At 46.1% G+C, this 17,568-nt stretch overlaps 1 protein-coding gene across 1 annotated transcript; it reads right to left on the reverse strand.

The window, feature by feature from the left end:
* Nucleotides 1-42: 42 nt before the first annotated feature.
* On the reverse strand, nucleotides 43-5,606 carry paqr3a (progestin and adipoQ receptor family member IIIa). The gene is made up of 7 exons (XM_057032282.1): nucleotides 5,446-5,606; nucleotides 4,578-4,791; nucleotides 4,243-4,405; nucleotides 3,732-3,887; nucleotides 1,669-1,866; nucleotides 1,493-1,583; nucleotides 43-1,385 (listed from the first exon to the last, which is right to left on the reverse strand). The coding sequence occupies exons 1-7, from the start codon at nucleotides 5,504-5,506 to the stop codon at nucleotides 1,243-1,245; spliced, it is 1,026 nt and encodes a 341-aa protein (XP_056888262.1). The 5' UTR covers nucleotides 5,507-5,606; the 3' UTR covers nucleotides 43-1,242.
* Between the last annotated feature and the right edge of the window lie 11,962 nt (nucleotides 5,607-17,568).

A 17,568-nucleotide genomic window follows, 5' to 3' on the forward strand; every position in this document is an offset into this window, starting at 1 on the left:
AACAGTGCTTTGTGCTGCTTAAAAAGAACAAAATTCACACAATTTAGGACACAGTTGGTTTTATTTAGAGCCAAAAGTGGCAAAAAAAAGTATATAAAACTGCTGCTTGAAGTTGCCTTAAAGCTACAACAAAGGTATCAGAGCGTATTATTATTGTCTGTAACAGATTTAAGACATAAATAAGTTAATGGTTTTCCTCATAGTCAAAAGTTGCATTTGATAAAATAATAGCTGGTTGATGATTGCACATTACCCCAAATCAGGCAAAACAGGGGATTATCTAGAAAACTGGTTGTATCAACACTTAAAAGTTGTCATTTGTTTAACAGCTTTATTTTAACTGCAGCTAAATGACGTAGTAGAGATGCTCAGTTGTGTGGCGTGCACATCCAGACTGAAACAGCTGCATAAAGATCTCACAGGCTTATACACGTGTGGGAATCTGAGCTCAGTGCGACATTGGTCAGAAAAAGAAACACGAAAAATACTGAACATTAAAAATATGTAACGTTCCTGAACTCCACTGACTTTTGTACAGCTTGAAACCTTGGAACTGATCCAGAGTCAGCTCGTAGTTTCATCTGTCGCTACTGGTTTCATTCCCAGCACAAGCAGGATCAAAGTCCTTGAATTGGACAGGACCGCCAGAGCGACCCCTGTAGGCGCAGCTGCTACGGTACATCCGAAACGTCCATGGAGAACTTTTAGAATACAAACTGGTCCAAACTGAGGGAAACTACAGGAACACACCAGCAAAACAGCCTCAGTTCTGAACACAAACTAATGTAGTTCCACAAATCGTGGCTGTGTGTGAAGGTTTGTGACGGGTGCCTGCCGTCGCTTCAATAATGCTACTTTAGCCAAAATCTAAGGCATCAACTTACAAAAACCTGATCCATAAAAAAAACCCTTTTAGGCTTTAATGTTTCCTAGGATGATAAAAGTTCCTCTGGTTTACAGGTGATCGGTCACACACAGCGCATCAGGTTCTGGAGGTCAAAAGGTCAGAATCTTGTTCAGAGACTAACAGCTCAGATGCCCCCCCCCCAAAATGAGCAGATCTCAGCATCCTAAAAGAAACCAATAGTTTAGGAGGAGGGGCTTAGTCTGTTCCAGCAGAGGGCGACAATAAACCCAGTGTTCAGAAATATTTTGATTAGTGGTAGGCTGAAGAATTCAGGTTTAAAATAAATAAAATGACATCATACTGTTAAAAGGGTCCCTGCGTCACAGAGCAGACTCCTAAGGGTGCTGGGGGGCCCCAGGGCAGGGCTGGCTGTGTCTGTACGCCATGATGAAGCCCGACGCCTGATGCCACCAGTAAAACATCAGCACCAGCAGCAGGTGCCACAGCTGGTGGCTGGAGCCCAGGTAGTTCAGCTGACCTGCAGGGACACAGCTCCGGCGGTTAGAGGTCGGACAGAACGTTTACACGCGTTTCTGAAAATATGGCCGTTCCGCCTGTAACCACCACAAATCCACCTCGTCCTACCTGGGAAGTAGCGTTCAGGAACTTTTGAAACGTAGAAGATTAGCGCCAACGCGGCGATGAGGTACATCACCAGGACTCGAGGAACAAAAGCCTGAAGCAGCAGAGACGAAAGAGCAGATCAAATGTTATCCCGAGGCATCAAAGCCGGTCATCTCAAGTCTGGTCACCTGTCTCACCTGTACGAGCTCTGAGGAGAAGCCCCCAGTGATGAAGATCCAGTGGGCCGTGGGGACCAGGCCGTATCCCACCACTGAGCAGAAGATGAGCGAGCGCAGCTGCTTCCACTGCTTGCTGAGGTAGTGTGGGTGTATCTGAGCGAAGAAGACGGCGAGGATCATGGCCAGAACAGTCACCAGGTACACCTGCCTCCAGTACTGCAGACAGGAAGTCCTGAATGGTTACTGCGTTTGTGTGTACACACACACACACACTTCACACGCGCACAAAAGTCCACAATTACAGAAATAGAAATAAAAGAAAGCATCTCTCAAAATATTAAACCTTTTCTCACATTTGTCATATAAAAAACTAAAGTCACAAAGTCTGTGTGTGTGTGTGTGTGTGTGTGTGTACATGCTACACAGTGAGGACCGGAACACAAATTTCAGTGGCAAAGTGGGGACATCTTGACTGGTTTTTACAACTCTGAAGCTACAAAATCCAACCCTTAAATGTTCAAGGGTTTAGATGTCTGAATCCAGTTCTCAAGGCCGTCAATCCAGCCAGGTTTTGTGTCCTACCAGGCAGAAAACGCTCCTTCAAGGGAAGTGGGACCCCAGCTGAAAGGCTGGTCAAGCTGGTAGGATGGAAAACCTGGATGGACCAGAGCGCTGGAGGACTGGCTCGGGACACCAGGGACTGCATTATGACAATCAAAGTCCTCACAAAGTTAGAAGTAAAAATGTGTTTCGAAACATCTGGAAAGCCTGAAAACATGAAGCAGACATGTTTTATGAAAACAGATCATTTTATGAACAACCTGCTGTGATCCAAATCACTCCACAATTTCTAAATATCCGCTTCCTCACATTTGCAATGATGTTTTGATTTGGTTTTGAAATTTAAAAAAAAAAAAATGCTGTAAAATCTGAACATAAAAGCATTTTTATGAGTATGAAACGACACCCGGAGTCCTGGCTGTTTCTCCAAACTTGTAGAAGCGGCTGTGTGCAGCCTGGACAGCCTCGTCTCGGTTCCTTCTGTCCATTTTAGGCCTCCGTCCAGTCACACGTCCTCATGTAACGAGTCCTGCTGAATTTCACAGTGAATAAATTTGCACCAGGAAAAAAGGCCCCGCTCGGCTCCAGCCAATTCCTCTTAGCTGCTCTGCTAACAGACTCTGTGTTCTCTCCAAATCTGCACCTCTAAAACGCTCGGATGAGACACGAGTTTCAGCATCTAAATATAAAAACCTTTTTTTTTTTTTTTTCCCTCCTTAAAGAACTTGGCTTGTCACACAAGAGGAGGCACCCAGACGCGGAGCCCTCATCTTGGCATGATGGAGGAGGAGGGGGGCCCCTGCGCAGCGGAGGCTCCCAGACTTGCGAACGTCATATGGTGGGGAACAGGAGTGATGGACCGCTCCGTGAACGCAGCCATCTGGTTTGGGCTGGAGCAGATTTCAGCTGCGTTCTGGGGGCAAAATAACCCGGCGCTTCCAATATGCGGGGGAAAGCGAACAGTCAGGAGCGGGGCCAAATACTTGAAGAGTTAAAAAAAAAAAAAAAATCAATGAATAAAAGCGGAGAGAGAAGCAATCAGGAGAGGGAAGAAAATAACACGGTGGTGGGCGGCTGGAATAAGGAAGCGAACAGGCTTGTGTCATCAAGGCTGTCTTCCAAACGGCGAGCGCAGCAAAGGTGTCGGGATGCTTAATCACCAGGAACAATGAGTCAATCGGCAGAGTTTGACTAGGCTTCATTTAATCTGGAACCAGAGACTTCAGAGGAAAGTCTGCTCAGAGGATCCACCAGAACTCAACTGGAAATCCATCCAACCAGCTTCCGTTCTCACCCACCTGTGCTGCTGTAACATGAAATATGGTGAAAAGATTTAAAGCTGCGTTCAGCCAGGGCGGCTGATGGATTCTGGCTAATCTTAATTATGGTTTTCATTATTTATTTCAGTAGTTTGCTCGGATCGTACGGGAAAGAATCCTCAATATTTTCCTGCTGAGCCCTTTGTTAGACAAGAACAGAACTAAAGAAGGTCTGACTGTAAAACGCCGGGCTGAACTTACATTGTTGCAGTAGAAGGTGTAGAAGACTCCGGGGACGTAGCAGCCCAAGATGCCGATGGAAACACCGGCGTAATCCAGAGCCATCCAGCGGCGGCTGGTCTTCTCTGAGCGATGGCAGCAGAACAGGTGATAACCCACCGAGCACAGCATACACAGCTGAAGGAGAAACACACCAGTCAGGCAGCCCAAGATGTGAGCAAATGGGTAGAAAATATTTATTCCAAATTCCTGCACCATCTCATTTTCAATGTGATTACAATAACTGCCAATATTTGGGAAATTTGGGACCCATTCCGATCAAAACAGGAAGGAACCTTGTTACAGAAACCGAGGCACATTATTTCTACCAAGCCATGGAAGAGAAGTGGCTACACGAGCATAGCTGGATTATACTTGATTAAAGGGTCAAGTTTAATCATTACTGAGGTTTTCCCCTTTATTAAAAAGCCCACTTCTGAGAATATGAGCGGCTGGAAAGATCCACCAAAGCTAGATGTGAAAAGTTCTGTACCTGGAAGCAGAAAAGCGCGATGGAGTATATGACGTAGTCTTCCCTGGAGGCGCCGACGGCGGGCAGAACGGACGCCATGTTGTAAACACCGACACAGAAGAAGAGGAGGAAGCCCAACAGATGACTCCAGATGTTCACCGTCTCGTTGGACAGTATGAAGAGGCTGCACACGAGACAAAAACATTTAATAGAACCACGCTAAAACGATATCTCAATATCAAAATTGAACCACACAAGAAAAATACAACCTAAAATAGGTGAAGCTGCTCATGTGTGGCCTCTCTGATGCACCTGTACCCAGCTACAGTAACAACAGTAAAAAAAGGTGTTGTCACCTTTTGATGCACAGTCTGGAGGGCAGATAGGCTCTGTATCCATCTGTGATGTACGGGTTCTCCCTCAGGAACACCGGGATCTGTTCATAGGTGTACAGCCTGATGCCCCGGGGCACCAGCACCGGCCAGTACTGGTACCCTCCCAGCTCGATGTAGTGGGACGTCTGGGCGCTCTTCTGCTGTTTCTGGGGCATCGCTGTGCTGCAGTTGGGAGCTGGAGACATTTACAGAGACACTTCTGGATATCTGACATGACAACATAACACAATTTTGATTGTAAAAGACGCTATATAAATAAAGATTGATTGATGATGGGCTGCCGAGTGAACCGGTTTAAAAGATTAAGCTGCATGTTTAATGAATGTTAAAGTTCCGAATCACCAGTTTTAAAGCATTTTGAGATGCTTGTCAGATGTACTGACTACAAACACTGGTTATTAGGAAGGTAGCAGCTAAGCTAACTAACAAGGTTAGTCCAAACGCTACCTCAGGGCTCTAACCAGCTGATACTCAAACCAGCTGATTCTACGATCAAATCAAACACAAAAATCCAAGCAGCCTGAACTAGAATAAAGGTTGAGTCAAGTTTCGACAAAAACATGGCAGGGAATATACGCTGGAAGCTTCGTTCTATTAAAGAAAAGACCTGGTTGGTTGGAATAAACGTTAAGGCCGTGGGCATCTTTGCCAGCCGACAGCATAAAAGAGCCAACAGAAAACTGTGTTTGGTCTTCTAATGGAAATAAGGCCAACTTAAATCACATTCACCGGTAGCTCCAGAGGTCTGCCGGCTAGCTAGAGGCTAGGAGGCTGAACAGGCTAGGTAGCTAAAAGTTGCTTTGTTCGAAAGGAACTGATGAAAACCCACCTTTTAACTTGGTGTATGTGCACTTTGTGCCATTGTGTGGTTTAAAATACGCACTTCTCATTTGTAATAATGTTTTAGAATTAAACGATGCAAAAATATATCAACACATTTTCTTTAACACGGACGTCACAACGGAAGGACCCCTCCAGAGTAACCAACGAGTGCCTGATTAAAAAAAGAGTTTCCGACTGTTGCGTTCAAGGAATCATTTATGCAACAATTTTATTTTTAATTGGAAATAAGAATATAAATCTATAAACATTTTAATCAAAATGTAATAATTTTACGGGGCAGCCACTCTTGCATTATATTAAAAAGGATATGCATGGGAGAGACATTTGTCCAATTATTTAAAATATAATAATAACAAAGCAAATTTATACATGGGTATGCCAAGACAGCATATAAATGACCCTGAAGTGTGCAAAGAATACCAGAAAATACAAATATGTGCTCTCTTTTTCCTATTATTTTAAAATAAGAAAAGAAAATGTTTCCCAGATTAGGCAAATACACTTCTGAAAGGTGTAGAACAGACATATAGGACATCTTTTGTCTCTGCAAAAAACATCATCATCCCATTGCTCCGTGTCATCAGGAATACTCATCAGAGCGAGCATTTACCCACAGACCTTTCAGGTGTGAGAAATGTTGGAGGACTCCCCCAGGAGAGAAGTCACACCCAGTCCTCCCTCTGCTTTTTACACCCCTCTTTAGATGCCTCATTCTCAACTGGAAGTGTGTTCTTCATTATCACTTCTAATGCACCTCTCAGCACATCCACTTGGCAAAGTGTCAGCTGCCAAGTTAAGACAGTCACTCAAGTGTGCGAAGGCAAACGACAAGAGTCTCTTCTCTCTCTGTCTCTCCCGTTCTCTCTCACGTGAATTAATTGATTTTTTTAAAGCATAAAGTTGGCAGAGATTTATCACAAACTGATTTTTGGTAGTAACAGAAGCTGAGATTACAACAACAACTGAAGGTTAGTCATCTATTTTCTCAGCATTCCAACAATGAAAAATCGACTTAAAACAGTGACTTAAAACCCGTTTTTTCCACTCACGAATCCAACACCTGGCCGTTGGAAGCCTTTTTAGGGGCCGAGCTGCTGTTATTGTTCTCCGAGGAGCAGCAGCCAGCAGAGGCTCAGAATGAACCTTCGCCACCTTGTTTCTGACTCCTCTCGGATTCACCTCGACAGTCCGTCATCAGCCCGTTTTACAATTCTTTCCCTGTTATTTGTCCTCTGTGTCCCCTGTTAGAAGTAAAGAGTCTCTGATGCGTTCGGGAGGCATCTAATGGAACATGAAATTGAAGTGTGGCTGTTTCTTATAAAAGCAGGAGGTGATTTGTACATTTGCCACTTTATCGGCGTTGAAATATCACATTTATGCTGATGCTACATTACGGCAGGATTGAGGCAGTTCCTCTCTTGCGGAGCCGTCTGCGACACTTGCAATAAAATGGGTCAGCAGTAGATCCTAATTGGGGTGTCTACACTGGCGTTGGACAGTTGAGGTCTCCTTTCCAAACCAGACGTTGTTAGACTGGTTTAAATGGAGACAGACAGGACCCCAGGCTACCAAAGTCCTTTGGGATCACCCCAGAAACAGTGATGCACTCTCCTCTGACCGTTCCAAATGTTCACTGCTGTACTCACTGATGTTAAACACATGCTAAATTGACTGTACGTGTTACTGCACGGAGGAGAAGCTAACGAGGCGTGACATGTTTTTCACTGCACCCATGTTTTTGTCTCTGCTGGCACCGCGGCGTCCACCGTTGTCCTCGCCTGCTTGAGGCACGCTAAAGATTTCAGAAGAATCCTCAAATTAGCAGGAGGATCATCATTTCGCCATTAAAACCAACCCAAAGCTCCCAGGCGTGGCGGGCTTCGACTCGAGGCCTGCCAAATACTGGGCTGACTGCCGTGCCAGGACCAGACAGGCCCTTTGCAAAGCTAACGCGGCCTCGCGGCGGCTTGTGCTCGTCAGCGGCCGGCTGGTCTCATTGGCTTTATTTATAGTCAGCGCCACAAGACATCTGCTGGAGATGAGACTCTGTCCTCTGCGTCCACGCAGCACCGCACAGAGGGAGCTTGTCAACATTTTTTCAAAGGCAAAGTGTTTGCGAGGACCTTGGTCAGAGGCGGCTACAGCCTCCGCTAACGAGACGGGTGTCCCCTCCGATTTCTCTCCACGCGGCTCTGATGGACGACACCGGAAGACAGAGGAAGACTTCACAGTTGGTCGTGTCTCGCGTGCTCGCTGCTGTTTACTCGCTCCGAGAGCTGTTGTTTGTTTGGTGTCTTCAGTCTGGTCGATGCTGGCAAACTATTTTGGGAGCTGACACTTAGATGCAGTCCAGCAGTCGTCTGATGGGGCCTCGCCTTTTCCCTTTACCCCTGCCTCAGCATCACGCAGAGTTGCTCTTCCTCCCCCCACGCCTTCGTCCCTCCACGCAGAGGACGTCTGGACGTCTCCGGCTGACCACGCTTCAGGCCTTGACACAAAGCGCCGCGGACAGCTCTTTGGCTCCCTCGGAGGGGAGGGGGGTGTGAAAATGCTCTGTTCCTGAAAAGAACCAAAAATACCAGAGATCCTGCAAAACCTGGTTTTTCTGCTTTACAGACTGTGGACAGAGGACGTAAAAATAATCGTAGACGCCGTGACTCATGCACACATGGACTCCAGAGGACCCCGCACATGAGCGAATGCCTGCATCTGTTGCACTATTCCCTTGGCAGGCGGCGGCAGCAGCAGTAGCTCTTGGGCTCCTTCATCTGTCAAGTTAAAGATATGTAGTTGTGTTATTGTCACTCTTCTCTCTTCACCCGAAGGTTTGAGACATGCGCCTCCGCCTGCTGTATTCACACATGCAGCTCAGAGCGAGTCAGGAGGAGAAAGCGAGTAGTCTTAAATAATTAGATCAATAAAAATTTAGACAAACAGCAAAAGAATCTCGATCAATTCTTGTGGTTCTACAGATTATCAGGCTCATGTGTGAAAGGAGCTTTGTCGCTTCACATGGAGCGGTTTTAAAAGAACAAAACGAACCTCGTGGGAAAATGACAGAATTCCAAATGTTTTTGTTGAAGCGTGATGTTTGCATCCGAGTAATTCACGTTTTCTTTTTTTTTAAAAAGAAAATTAATTGTGTTTGCTATTCACACATGCAGACCTTCTCAGTCATATTCCCGCAGGAAGGAGCCGAGCGAGAGCCAGAGCTGATTTTTTGGGGAAGTTTTGGAAGCCAATTCCATCTCCAAATCCTAGGGTTGGATTTTTTTTTCTGTTTTTATCAATTACATGCACATGCATCCAGTTTAGGCTCTAAATTCTACTCCAGTGCTTCTTCTCTGATTTAAACAATCTAAAAAAAAGTCGGATCTCCAACCTCTGACGTGCCAATTCCATCCAGACGTGTGAAAATAAGAAAAGCACCACAGAATATTCTGGAATATGTATTTCTCCTTGTTAGGGATCCTTCTCACAGCTACTGAGATCATCTCTGGGAATTAAATTGTTTTCTTTTCCTATTTTTCCTGGAAAGTTTCATCTGTATAACAATATTGAAAAGCATTAGTCTTAATCTCCCCCCTTTTTTTCTTTTTTCCCCACTTTTTTTAGACTTAGAAAGTACATCTGGTCCTCAGTCTTGTAATTCCTGCTCGGATTCCAAAGAAAAGCGAAAACAATTTTTTTTTTACAACGGTGGAAGGATTAAGGAGGAAGGCAGGGTGGCTGTTTGAGGACACTTTGCTGCTGCTGCTGCTGCCAATGAGATTAAAACCTCCCAACAGCAACAACTGTGACGATGTGTTGCACTTTTTGCAGCTGCACTTGCTGGTAATCCTTAATGGATCAGAACGTGTAAGCTCATCTCTCCGACAAACTCGTTAAGCTTTTTGGCAGGAGGAGCGTGTACGAGGGGCACTTTTTATTTTCAGAACAATAGCAAAATAAGCCCTTTAACGCAGGGCCCAGTGTAGATTAGAGCTGCATATGCGCTCTGGCAGTTATCCTCTTTCTGGGGTTACATGGAGCTCAGATTGGTTTTCTTGGGTTTTTCAAAGAAGATTTGGATTTTTAAAATGATGTAATTGCACATTTTTCATAAGTCAAAGAGCCTTTTCCAGATTATTGCATGTACCCGTCCACCTCCTCACCTGAAACGGGCTCCAGGTTTGGAGCCACATGGTGAAACAATCAAAGGTCTGGAGGTGAAACTGGGAGAAGGTCACCCAGAACTACTGGATGGGAGGTTTGACTCCTGCTCATCTTGTATTAAATGATGAAGAGTAAACAGATAAATTACACTGATGTTCATTTATTGTCCCCTTTTAAGAGGTTTCTTAGACATCCATCATTTTTCCTTCTCTTATTTGTTTGATTATTGGAGTTACTTTTTCCAGACACGTTTCCAACAATTTTTCATGTTTTACAGAGGAGTTTGTTAAACAAATAGTTTGATAAATGAAGAGCCTTGTGACAAATAGGTGTAGACAAGGAGAGACTTGTGGGGAGGAGAGGTTTGTGTAGCTGAAACAGCTCAATCTGACGGGGATTTTACAGCTCTCGGATGTAAACACGCTGAAAAAACACTATACTAAATTCAGCACTTTTCAGAACTCAAAGTGTAGATTTATCTGTGTTCCGCCTTTGTTTATTGCACCTTCCGTTTCCACCATGAGGTATTTGGTTAAATTGTCAGCAGGATCAAAAGAATGTGCCTGATCATTCCAATAATATTTCTGAAAATTACGCACAAGATAATCAGCAATATTGTGCGAAAACTTCGACCCTAAAATGGTTCAACATCAGCTGAACGCTCATTCTTGTGACACAACGCTCCAGTTTCAGATTCCAGGAGCATCGAATTAAAAAAAGACCCAGTTGGAAATTCACTGATATTACCATCGCTGTTGGCTGTTCACACTTGAAGAGGAAATGCTGCAGTAATCTGGAACGACTCTTATTTATCGCCGGTCTGCAAGACCAGAGAATTAATTTTCAATATTAGTTATGAGTAGGGGAATCAAACCCGCTGAGCAGCAGCCTCTTTGGTGAAATGTATCAAATCTGCTGACGTTAATTGCTGCGTAAATCTGACTTGCAAGTAAAATTAAACTAATGGAGCTCCTCAGAGACACACTTGTTCTTCTGAACAGACTCTCATCTGGAGTCACTCCATCTTTTCTTTAAAATGCACAAGTTGTTTTCCGCGATACCATCCCCGTGATTATGGCCGTGTAGCTGCAATTAGATTTAAAAAAAGAAAAGAAACGGAAATTAAATTAAACGAGCTCATACAGTACTAACGCTAAGATGCAGTTCCGCTTGTGTCCTGCGGAGGGCGCTATGTACCTGCTGTGGACACAGAACAGCTGACGAGATCTGCGTGACTGCGGACACATGGATGCAAAAACAAACTATATCTTCAGCATCTCAGTTCAGATAAGGATTTAAAACAAATGTCCAAGCATTTTTTGTTTTGCAGCCAAAATATCCTCACTGAATGTTCCAATAAGATATTTGTATCCTACCTGATATGTTTAGGAGCATCGGTTCGTGTTGCATATAGTAATATGCAAAAATGTGGATGATAATTGTCACTTATTTTTCTCCTTTTCAACAACTGAATCCAAGGAAAACAATATTCAAACCACTTAAAATAAAACATCAATCACACGCTGAAAGAGAAGTTAGTCTCCGTTTCTCACTTTGTGGCTAAAACAGTCGAGACACAGCTGGAGATTGAGAAGAATCTCTCTCAAGTCCCCACTTCCTCCTCCAGACAGGAGGTGGCGCTATGACACCTGCGTCTGTCCCCCAGATACGTTAAATTCCTGCATCAGACCAATAATAAATACAGCAGTTGGATGATGTGTTCACTGGAAGGATTTATTAAAAGTTGGGGCATCAGATGGATGGAGGAATGGAGGGAGGGATGGAGGGAGGGATAGATGGATGGATGGAAGGATGGATGGAGGAATGGAGGGATGGAAGGATGGATGGATGGAAGGATGGATGAATGGAGGAATGGATGGATGGATGGATGGAAGGATGGATGAATGATGAATGGATGGATGGATGGATGGATGGATGGAGGGAGGGAGGGATGGATGGATGGATGGATAGAAGGATGGAAAGATGGATTAATGGATGGATGCAAGGATGGATGGATGGATGGATGGATGGATGGAGGAGGGAGGGATGGAGGGAGGATGGATGGATGGATGGAGGGATGGTTGGATGGATGGAGGGAGGGATGGATGGATGGATGGATGGATTGATTCAGGGATGGAGGGATGCAGGGATGGGTGGGTGGATGGATGGATGGAGCAAATCTGTTTGGTTAATAATTGAGTCGCTGTTAGATGGAACCAGATTGAGATACAAGCTGAGCATTTTTGTAAGGGGCTGAGGGGCTGTTGGGGGTGGGGGGGGTGGGGGGGGGGGGGGTGCAGAGAGATTTGTCTCCTGGGATTTGCTCCAAACCTGCCGGCAGGAAGCAGCCGAGCTGGTGGCGTGTTACTCTGAGCATCATCATTGTCATCATATGTAGTCCGGCATTAAGATGGATGCTGCCTGATCCCATCAAGATAATGGGTTTCATGTCTCCTGGCGTTATAGGCGGGGGGGGGGGGGGGGGGGGGGGGGAGCAGATCCGTGCAGCTGATTCCTTTTGTTTCCTTTTCCTTTCTGCAGGCATCTTCAGCCTGTGATTCCACAGTGGAAGCTTGTCTTAAGCAAACCTCAGAAGCTGAGGGGCTACAGGGCGGGGGCCAAGGGGAGAGGTCAGAGGTCAGATGCTCCCTGTATCCAGTCAGGCATCACAGGTGTCAACTAAACAAGCAACCATGGAAACGCTCACCTGACTTTTTTCTCTTTAGCTTTCCCCATGTTTTAGCTTTTCTAAAAAAAAAAAAACCGGTGCTGGACTATTGTGATCATGTGACCTTGGAGTACCGCCCAGGTCACATGATCATGGGATCACGGCAATGCAAGCAGGTCTCTCCTCTTCACAGCGCTCCCTGCAGTCTTTGTGCCACTCTCCAGTTCCAACATGTTGCAACACTTTGCAGTGACGATGGGAAAAATTTAGATCTGAGGGAAACACACACACACACACACACACACACACACACACGCACACACACACACACACACACACACACGTGTGCCACGCTAGGCTAACAGCTAAATAAGCAAATTATCAATCCCAACAACTAAAAGAAATATGTGTGAGAAAGTCTCAGTCAAGCCTATAGTTTGATCTGCAATAGCGGCTGGGGTTAGTATGGGTGTGTGTGTGAGTGTGTGTGTGCATGGTGGGGGTGTGTGGGATGGTACGGAGGGGAGTGCGGATGTCTCAAGGTCACAGGCAGAGCGGCGAATTGGGGTGGAAGCGAAGTAATGAGTTTTTCTATTCTCTCTCTCTGCCCTGGCCCGCTGGCATCACCTTGCTATCCTGTCAATCCACCTCACCCCCATCCTCCCATATTTCTTCACCCCCACCCACACCACGGAGACAGGGGGAGGGAGGGAGGCAGGAAAAAACTGTTTATTTCTGAACAGGCCTCTTAATCTATTTGGACTGGGTGTAATAGGACATTTGCATGGCGAGCACAGCGAGGTGTCAGCGATAACCACGGGGTTGTGACATCCCCTCCGAAATATGCTGAGCTTTCGCTAACCTCTCATCAAACACGCTGATCTTTATGGACTGTATCATATTGTGCCGTAATGTGCTTTATTGTCCACAGAATAAGCTTTTCTTTAAGGTAATTGGAAAGCGCGAAATGGCCGCTATCGGCGGACTTTTTAAATACATTATTCCTGAAATGTGGCTTGTGTAATGACCCTGTCGGTGTAAAACGTGAGATTTATCTTGGCAGCAGAAATTGATCCATTTCACCTTTGTCTAATGGAAATTTTTATCAAGTATTATCTGTTTATGTAAATGAGCGTGGCCTCTGGAACGGAGGGGATAAAAAGTCTGGAGGGGGAGCCGTTAATCTTGGGCCTCTTTACATGTCAGTCTGGACGTAATGCATACAGGATTCATCTCTTTGGGGGTGGTGTCTGTGTGTGCACGTGTGTGTGCGTGTGTGTGTGTGTGTGCATGTGTTGTGTGTGTGTGGCGGGGGGGGGGGGGGGTGGGGGCTAGCAGACCTGGTCTGAGGATCTTTTTGCTTGAAGAGGATTGAAGCTTGATGCTCGGTTCCAGTTAAAAAGAATTAAAAATAGCTCGGACTCCTCGTACACTTGCACTTGGAGTGTGTGTTTGTGGTGGTGTGTGTGTATGTGTGTGTGGGAGGGGGGGCCATGAATCAGGTGGATCCCCAGAATCAACAGTTGAGCATTTCTGCTTAGTTTATACCCGCAGAGTCAAGAGAGCGTTCCAGACTCGTCAAGGTGTGGGGGGGGGGGGCATATAATAAATAAGAGTTCGGGAGTAAAGCAAGGCTGGTCTCTGACCCCCCACGGTGTCTCCATCAGGGCATATTTCCATACCATAAACCTTTGCAGAGGCAGCTCCGTTATGCGCATCGTTGTACGTTAAGCCGAACATTTGGACCTGTCAGCCGCAGAATGGATGGCACATTCTGGATCGCCGACGGTGAGCCATGAAAGATGAATGAACAGCGCAGCGGCTGTGTGCCGTGGCAGTGGGCCGCAGTCACTTAGAAGAGCTGTAAAGACTGACAACCCCCCCCCCCCGCCAGTGGTGTTTTCATTGCAACGGGTGCGTTTGATGTTTTATGGGAGAGGCCTTGCCGTGTTGCTGTAGTCTTCGCCATGACAGCACTACCACGCTCTTGAAATACAGCTGGTCGCATGTGCGTGTGTGTGTGTGTGTGGGGGGGGTGTTCTCCATGGAGGGTAGCAAATGGAGCTTCACTGGGAGCCAGTGATCCCCCAGCGGCCCCCGCTGTCATCTGCTATCCTGACAGGCAGACTGAGAGGGAGAGAGAGGAGAGTCAGGCGGGCTAAGTGACAGACACTCCAGTGTGACCCAATCCACCAGAGGGAAGGTTCCATCACTGTCTTCAACGTTCTGATGCTGTCAAACCAGAGAATGAAGCTGGGGAGGGACGCACCCCACCGTAGTGGATCAAACAGCGGCCGTGAAGCATCGGTTACGGCGGGCGTGAGGGAGGAGGCAGACAAAGAGGAAGACGGAGGATGATGTGTGCTGCTGAACACACACTCAGCAACACCACACACACCAATGGACTGGCTTCCCTGACCGCCACGGGGCTCCCGTGGTCCAGTCCCACTCACGGACAAGTGTCCAGGAACAGTGCGGCGGTTCATAGCAACACGCTTCCATGTTTAACTCCTGCTTATGTAGTTGGCTGTTTGCCAACAACATGCACATTAGGTTAATTGGAGACCAGAGATGCCCTGTGTATGTGTGTGTATGTGTGTGTGTGTGTGTGACCCTGACCAGGAGGTCAACTGAAAACATGACCTCATTATATAAAGCATAAAGTGTATATTTACAGAGCAAAGCCTTCAGATCAGACCGTCGACCCTCACCTCTCTATGTCTGTGAAGGGCCCAGGTCATTCCCAGTATCGGGATGAGTCCTTTTACGCTGGGACGAAGGTGGAATTTACAGGGGTCTTTATAGCCCTGAAGTATTCCAACCAGATCATGTTAGTGGCAAAGTGAGCGAAGGACTCAAGGCTGCTCCTTGAGCCTGATTTTGAATTTGAAAGATCGATAAGGTAAAAGCAACATTATCTTTTTGTTTATTATAAGCAATGATGCATACGTGGTGGCTAATGCTAACGAATATAAGCAGATATTGTGTGGATGTTGTAGCATCACTGCGACAGTTTCGTGGCTTTCGCGACTCAAGAACTCAGTGAAACCACCATAATCTTCGTCCTCATCTGAGGTTTCACAGCAGCTGATCTCAGAACAAACCTCGTCCACCGATGAGGAGCAGCTGCTCGTGAGGGCAACCACCTGAACCGCCGCGGAATGGACGTGGCCGCTGCTTTGAGAGCCCATGAGGAGGGGGAGGGGGCCGCGACTCCTCAGCCACCGCCTCTCGCCCAGCTTCCGCCTGCACACATACACACACCAACCTCTGGCGCCGGTGTCAGAGCCTTCTCCTGTCAGTAATTTGTTGCTAATCAGCTGTCAGCTCAGAAACGATGATGAGGTGATCATCGTGGGCGGTGGAAGGTAATGGCCTTAAAAGTCACAGAGTCAATGTCAATGGGATCACTCGGATTCAATCAGAGGCGGTCCGATGAAGGATGGCGCCCGCTGACATTACCAGTCATTTTGAGCCCAAGCATCTGGGCCCTAGTAAATAACCATCAGTGGGTGGGTCCGAGGGACAGGTCATTAGCCCTGAGAAAAATAAATATCTGCTCTCTCCTGAAGGCTGCAAGTCATTTAGCACAGACTAGGAAATTTCACCCTAGATTAAGTATGATGAGCCAATATCAGTCAGAGGAGAGGCCATACTGAGCGAGGGGGGGCCTCTGATGATACCCAGCAAATTTAATACCCTTTTAAAGGCGAGGAAGTTGTTGAGGAAGGAGAGAGAGACCACTGGAAACAAGAGAGACTGATGAGGGTTTCCTGGCTCACTGAAGAGGGAAAAACCAGAGAAATCCTAAATAATGAGTCCGATTGTGAGCAGTGATCTGGTTGTTCAAGGTTTTAGATGTTCTCTGCTGCCACAACCGAGACGCTCGGAGGACAAAGTGATCCATTAATTCAACTGTGCACATCAGTGAAAGTCCCCAATTAATCTGTTAAATCAACAAATGAAGGAGAATTTGTTTTATGGCTGCTGCTGCTGCTGTGTGCTTTTGATGCCCCCCCCAGTCAGAGTCGGGCCTTCTCTCTCAGGCGCCTGCTTTATAAAAGTCATGCACACACTTCATCCAACCTGACTAATGTAAACCCTCCATGATGCACAAACGACCCCGGGGCTTTGAACTGTCATCAATCCAATTAATAGAAGATGGCTCAGAATTTATTATGGCTGATATAATACAAACATTATTATATTAACCCCCAAATCTAATCTAATCCTATCAACATAAATAATTTAATCACATTGCAAAGTGCTGGTTTTATGAATAATGAATGCCAACACTTGAAAATTAAATATTCATCTTTGTTCATGTTGCTCTACGGCGGGGATGTTAATACGAGTGTAACAACACCGTCCTGCTGCTGACACAACAACAGCCGGCTGCCAACAGGTGGATGACAAGAGAGCGAGTTGTAAAAGTTCCCATCATTCCTCTTAAGGTGTGTGGTGTGTGTGTGTGTGTGCATCTAAATGTAGCCTGTCAGACAAACCAGCTTCATTATCAGGTTCTCCATCTACTCCTGCCCCCCCAATTCCTGGCTGGACCCCCCCAGTTCTCCCTGACACTAGCTGTGATGTCTCTCTCTCTCTCCTCTCTCTCTCTCTCTCTCTCTCTCTCTCTCTCTCTCTCTCGTTTTCTGTCTCTCTCTCTCTCTTTTTCTTTGTCACTTTCAGGCATATTTTGGAGCGGGCCGAGTGAGCTGACCTTACTGAAGGGCTCAGACAGCGCTGCCAACCCCCCCACCCCCCCATCACACTCCAGCACAGTTTGCTTAAACTCTTTTTCCTCTGTGGAAGTAAAATGGAACAAAAGCATCAATCAGTGACCCAAATGCATCAATATTTGAGATCTTTTCTCGCACCAAAGCACAGAAGGTGCGGCGTGATATAATGCAGAGATAAGAACACATCCTGAGGCCCATTTGGGATGGCACAAATTAAACCCATCGCCTTTGTTTAACTATAAAACAAAAGAATTTTCTGAATAAATATAAACTAAGATGTTGGCCCGTGCACTTGAAGCAGCTAGTGTTTGTTCACACGGTGAAAAGTGCTGAATTGGCAAAGTCAAGGCACCACAAACATCAATGTTGTGTTCGCAGAGACTGAAATAGAGGGGAGAAAATAGTGATTATTGGATTTAAATACACCAGGTGGCCAGAAATACAATTCCAAATGAGCCTCGTTCTTCGTCTGCCGGGTGTTTAAATTAGCCACAGTAAAATAAAGTAGAAAACTCAGGAGAAAAAGCTAAAAACAGCTCCACCCCTT

Source organism: Takifugu flavidus, chromosome 5 (assembly GCF_003711565.1).
Source record: "Takifugu flavidus isolate HTHZ2018 chromosome 5, ASM371156v2, whole genome shotgun sequence".
Lineage (NCBI taxonomy): Eukaryota > Metazoa > Chordata > Actinopteri > Tetraodontiformes > Tetraodontidae > Takifugu > Takifugu flavidus.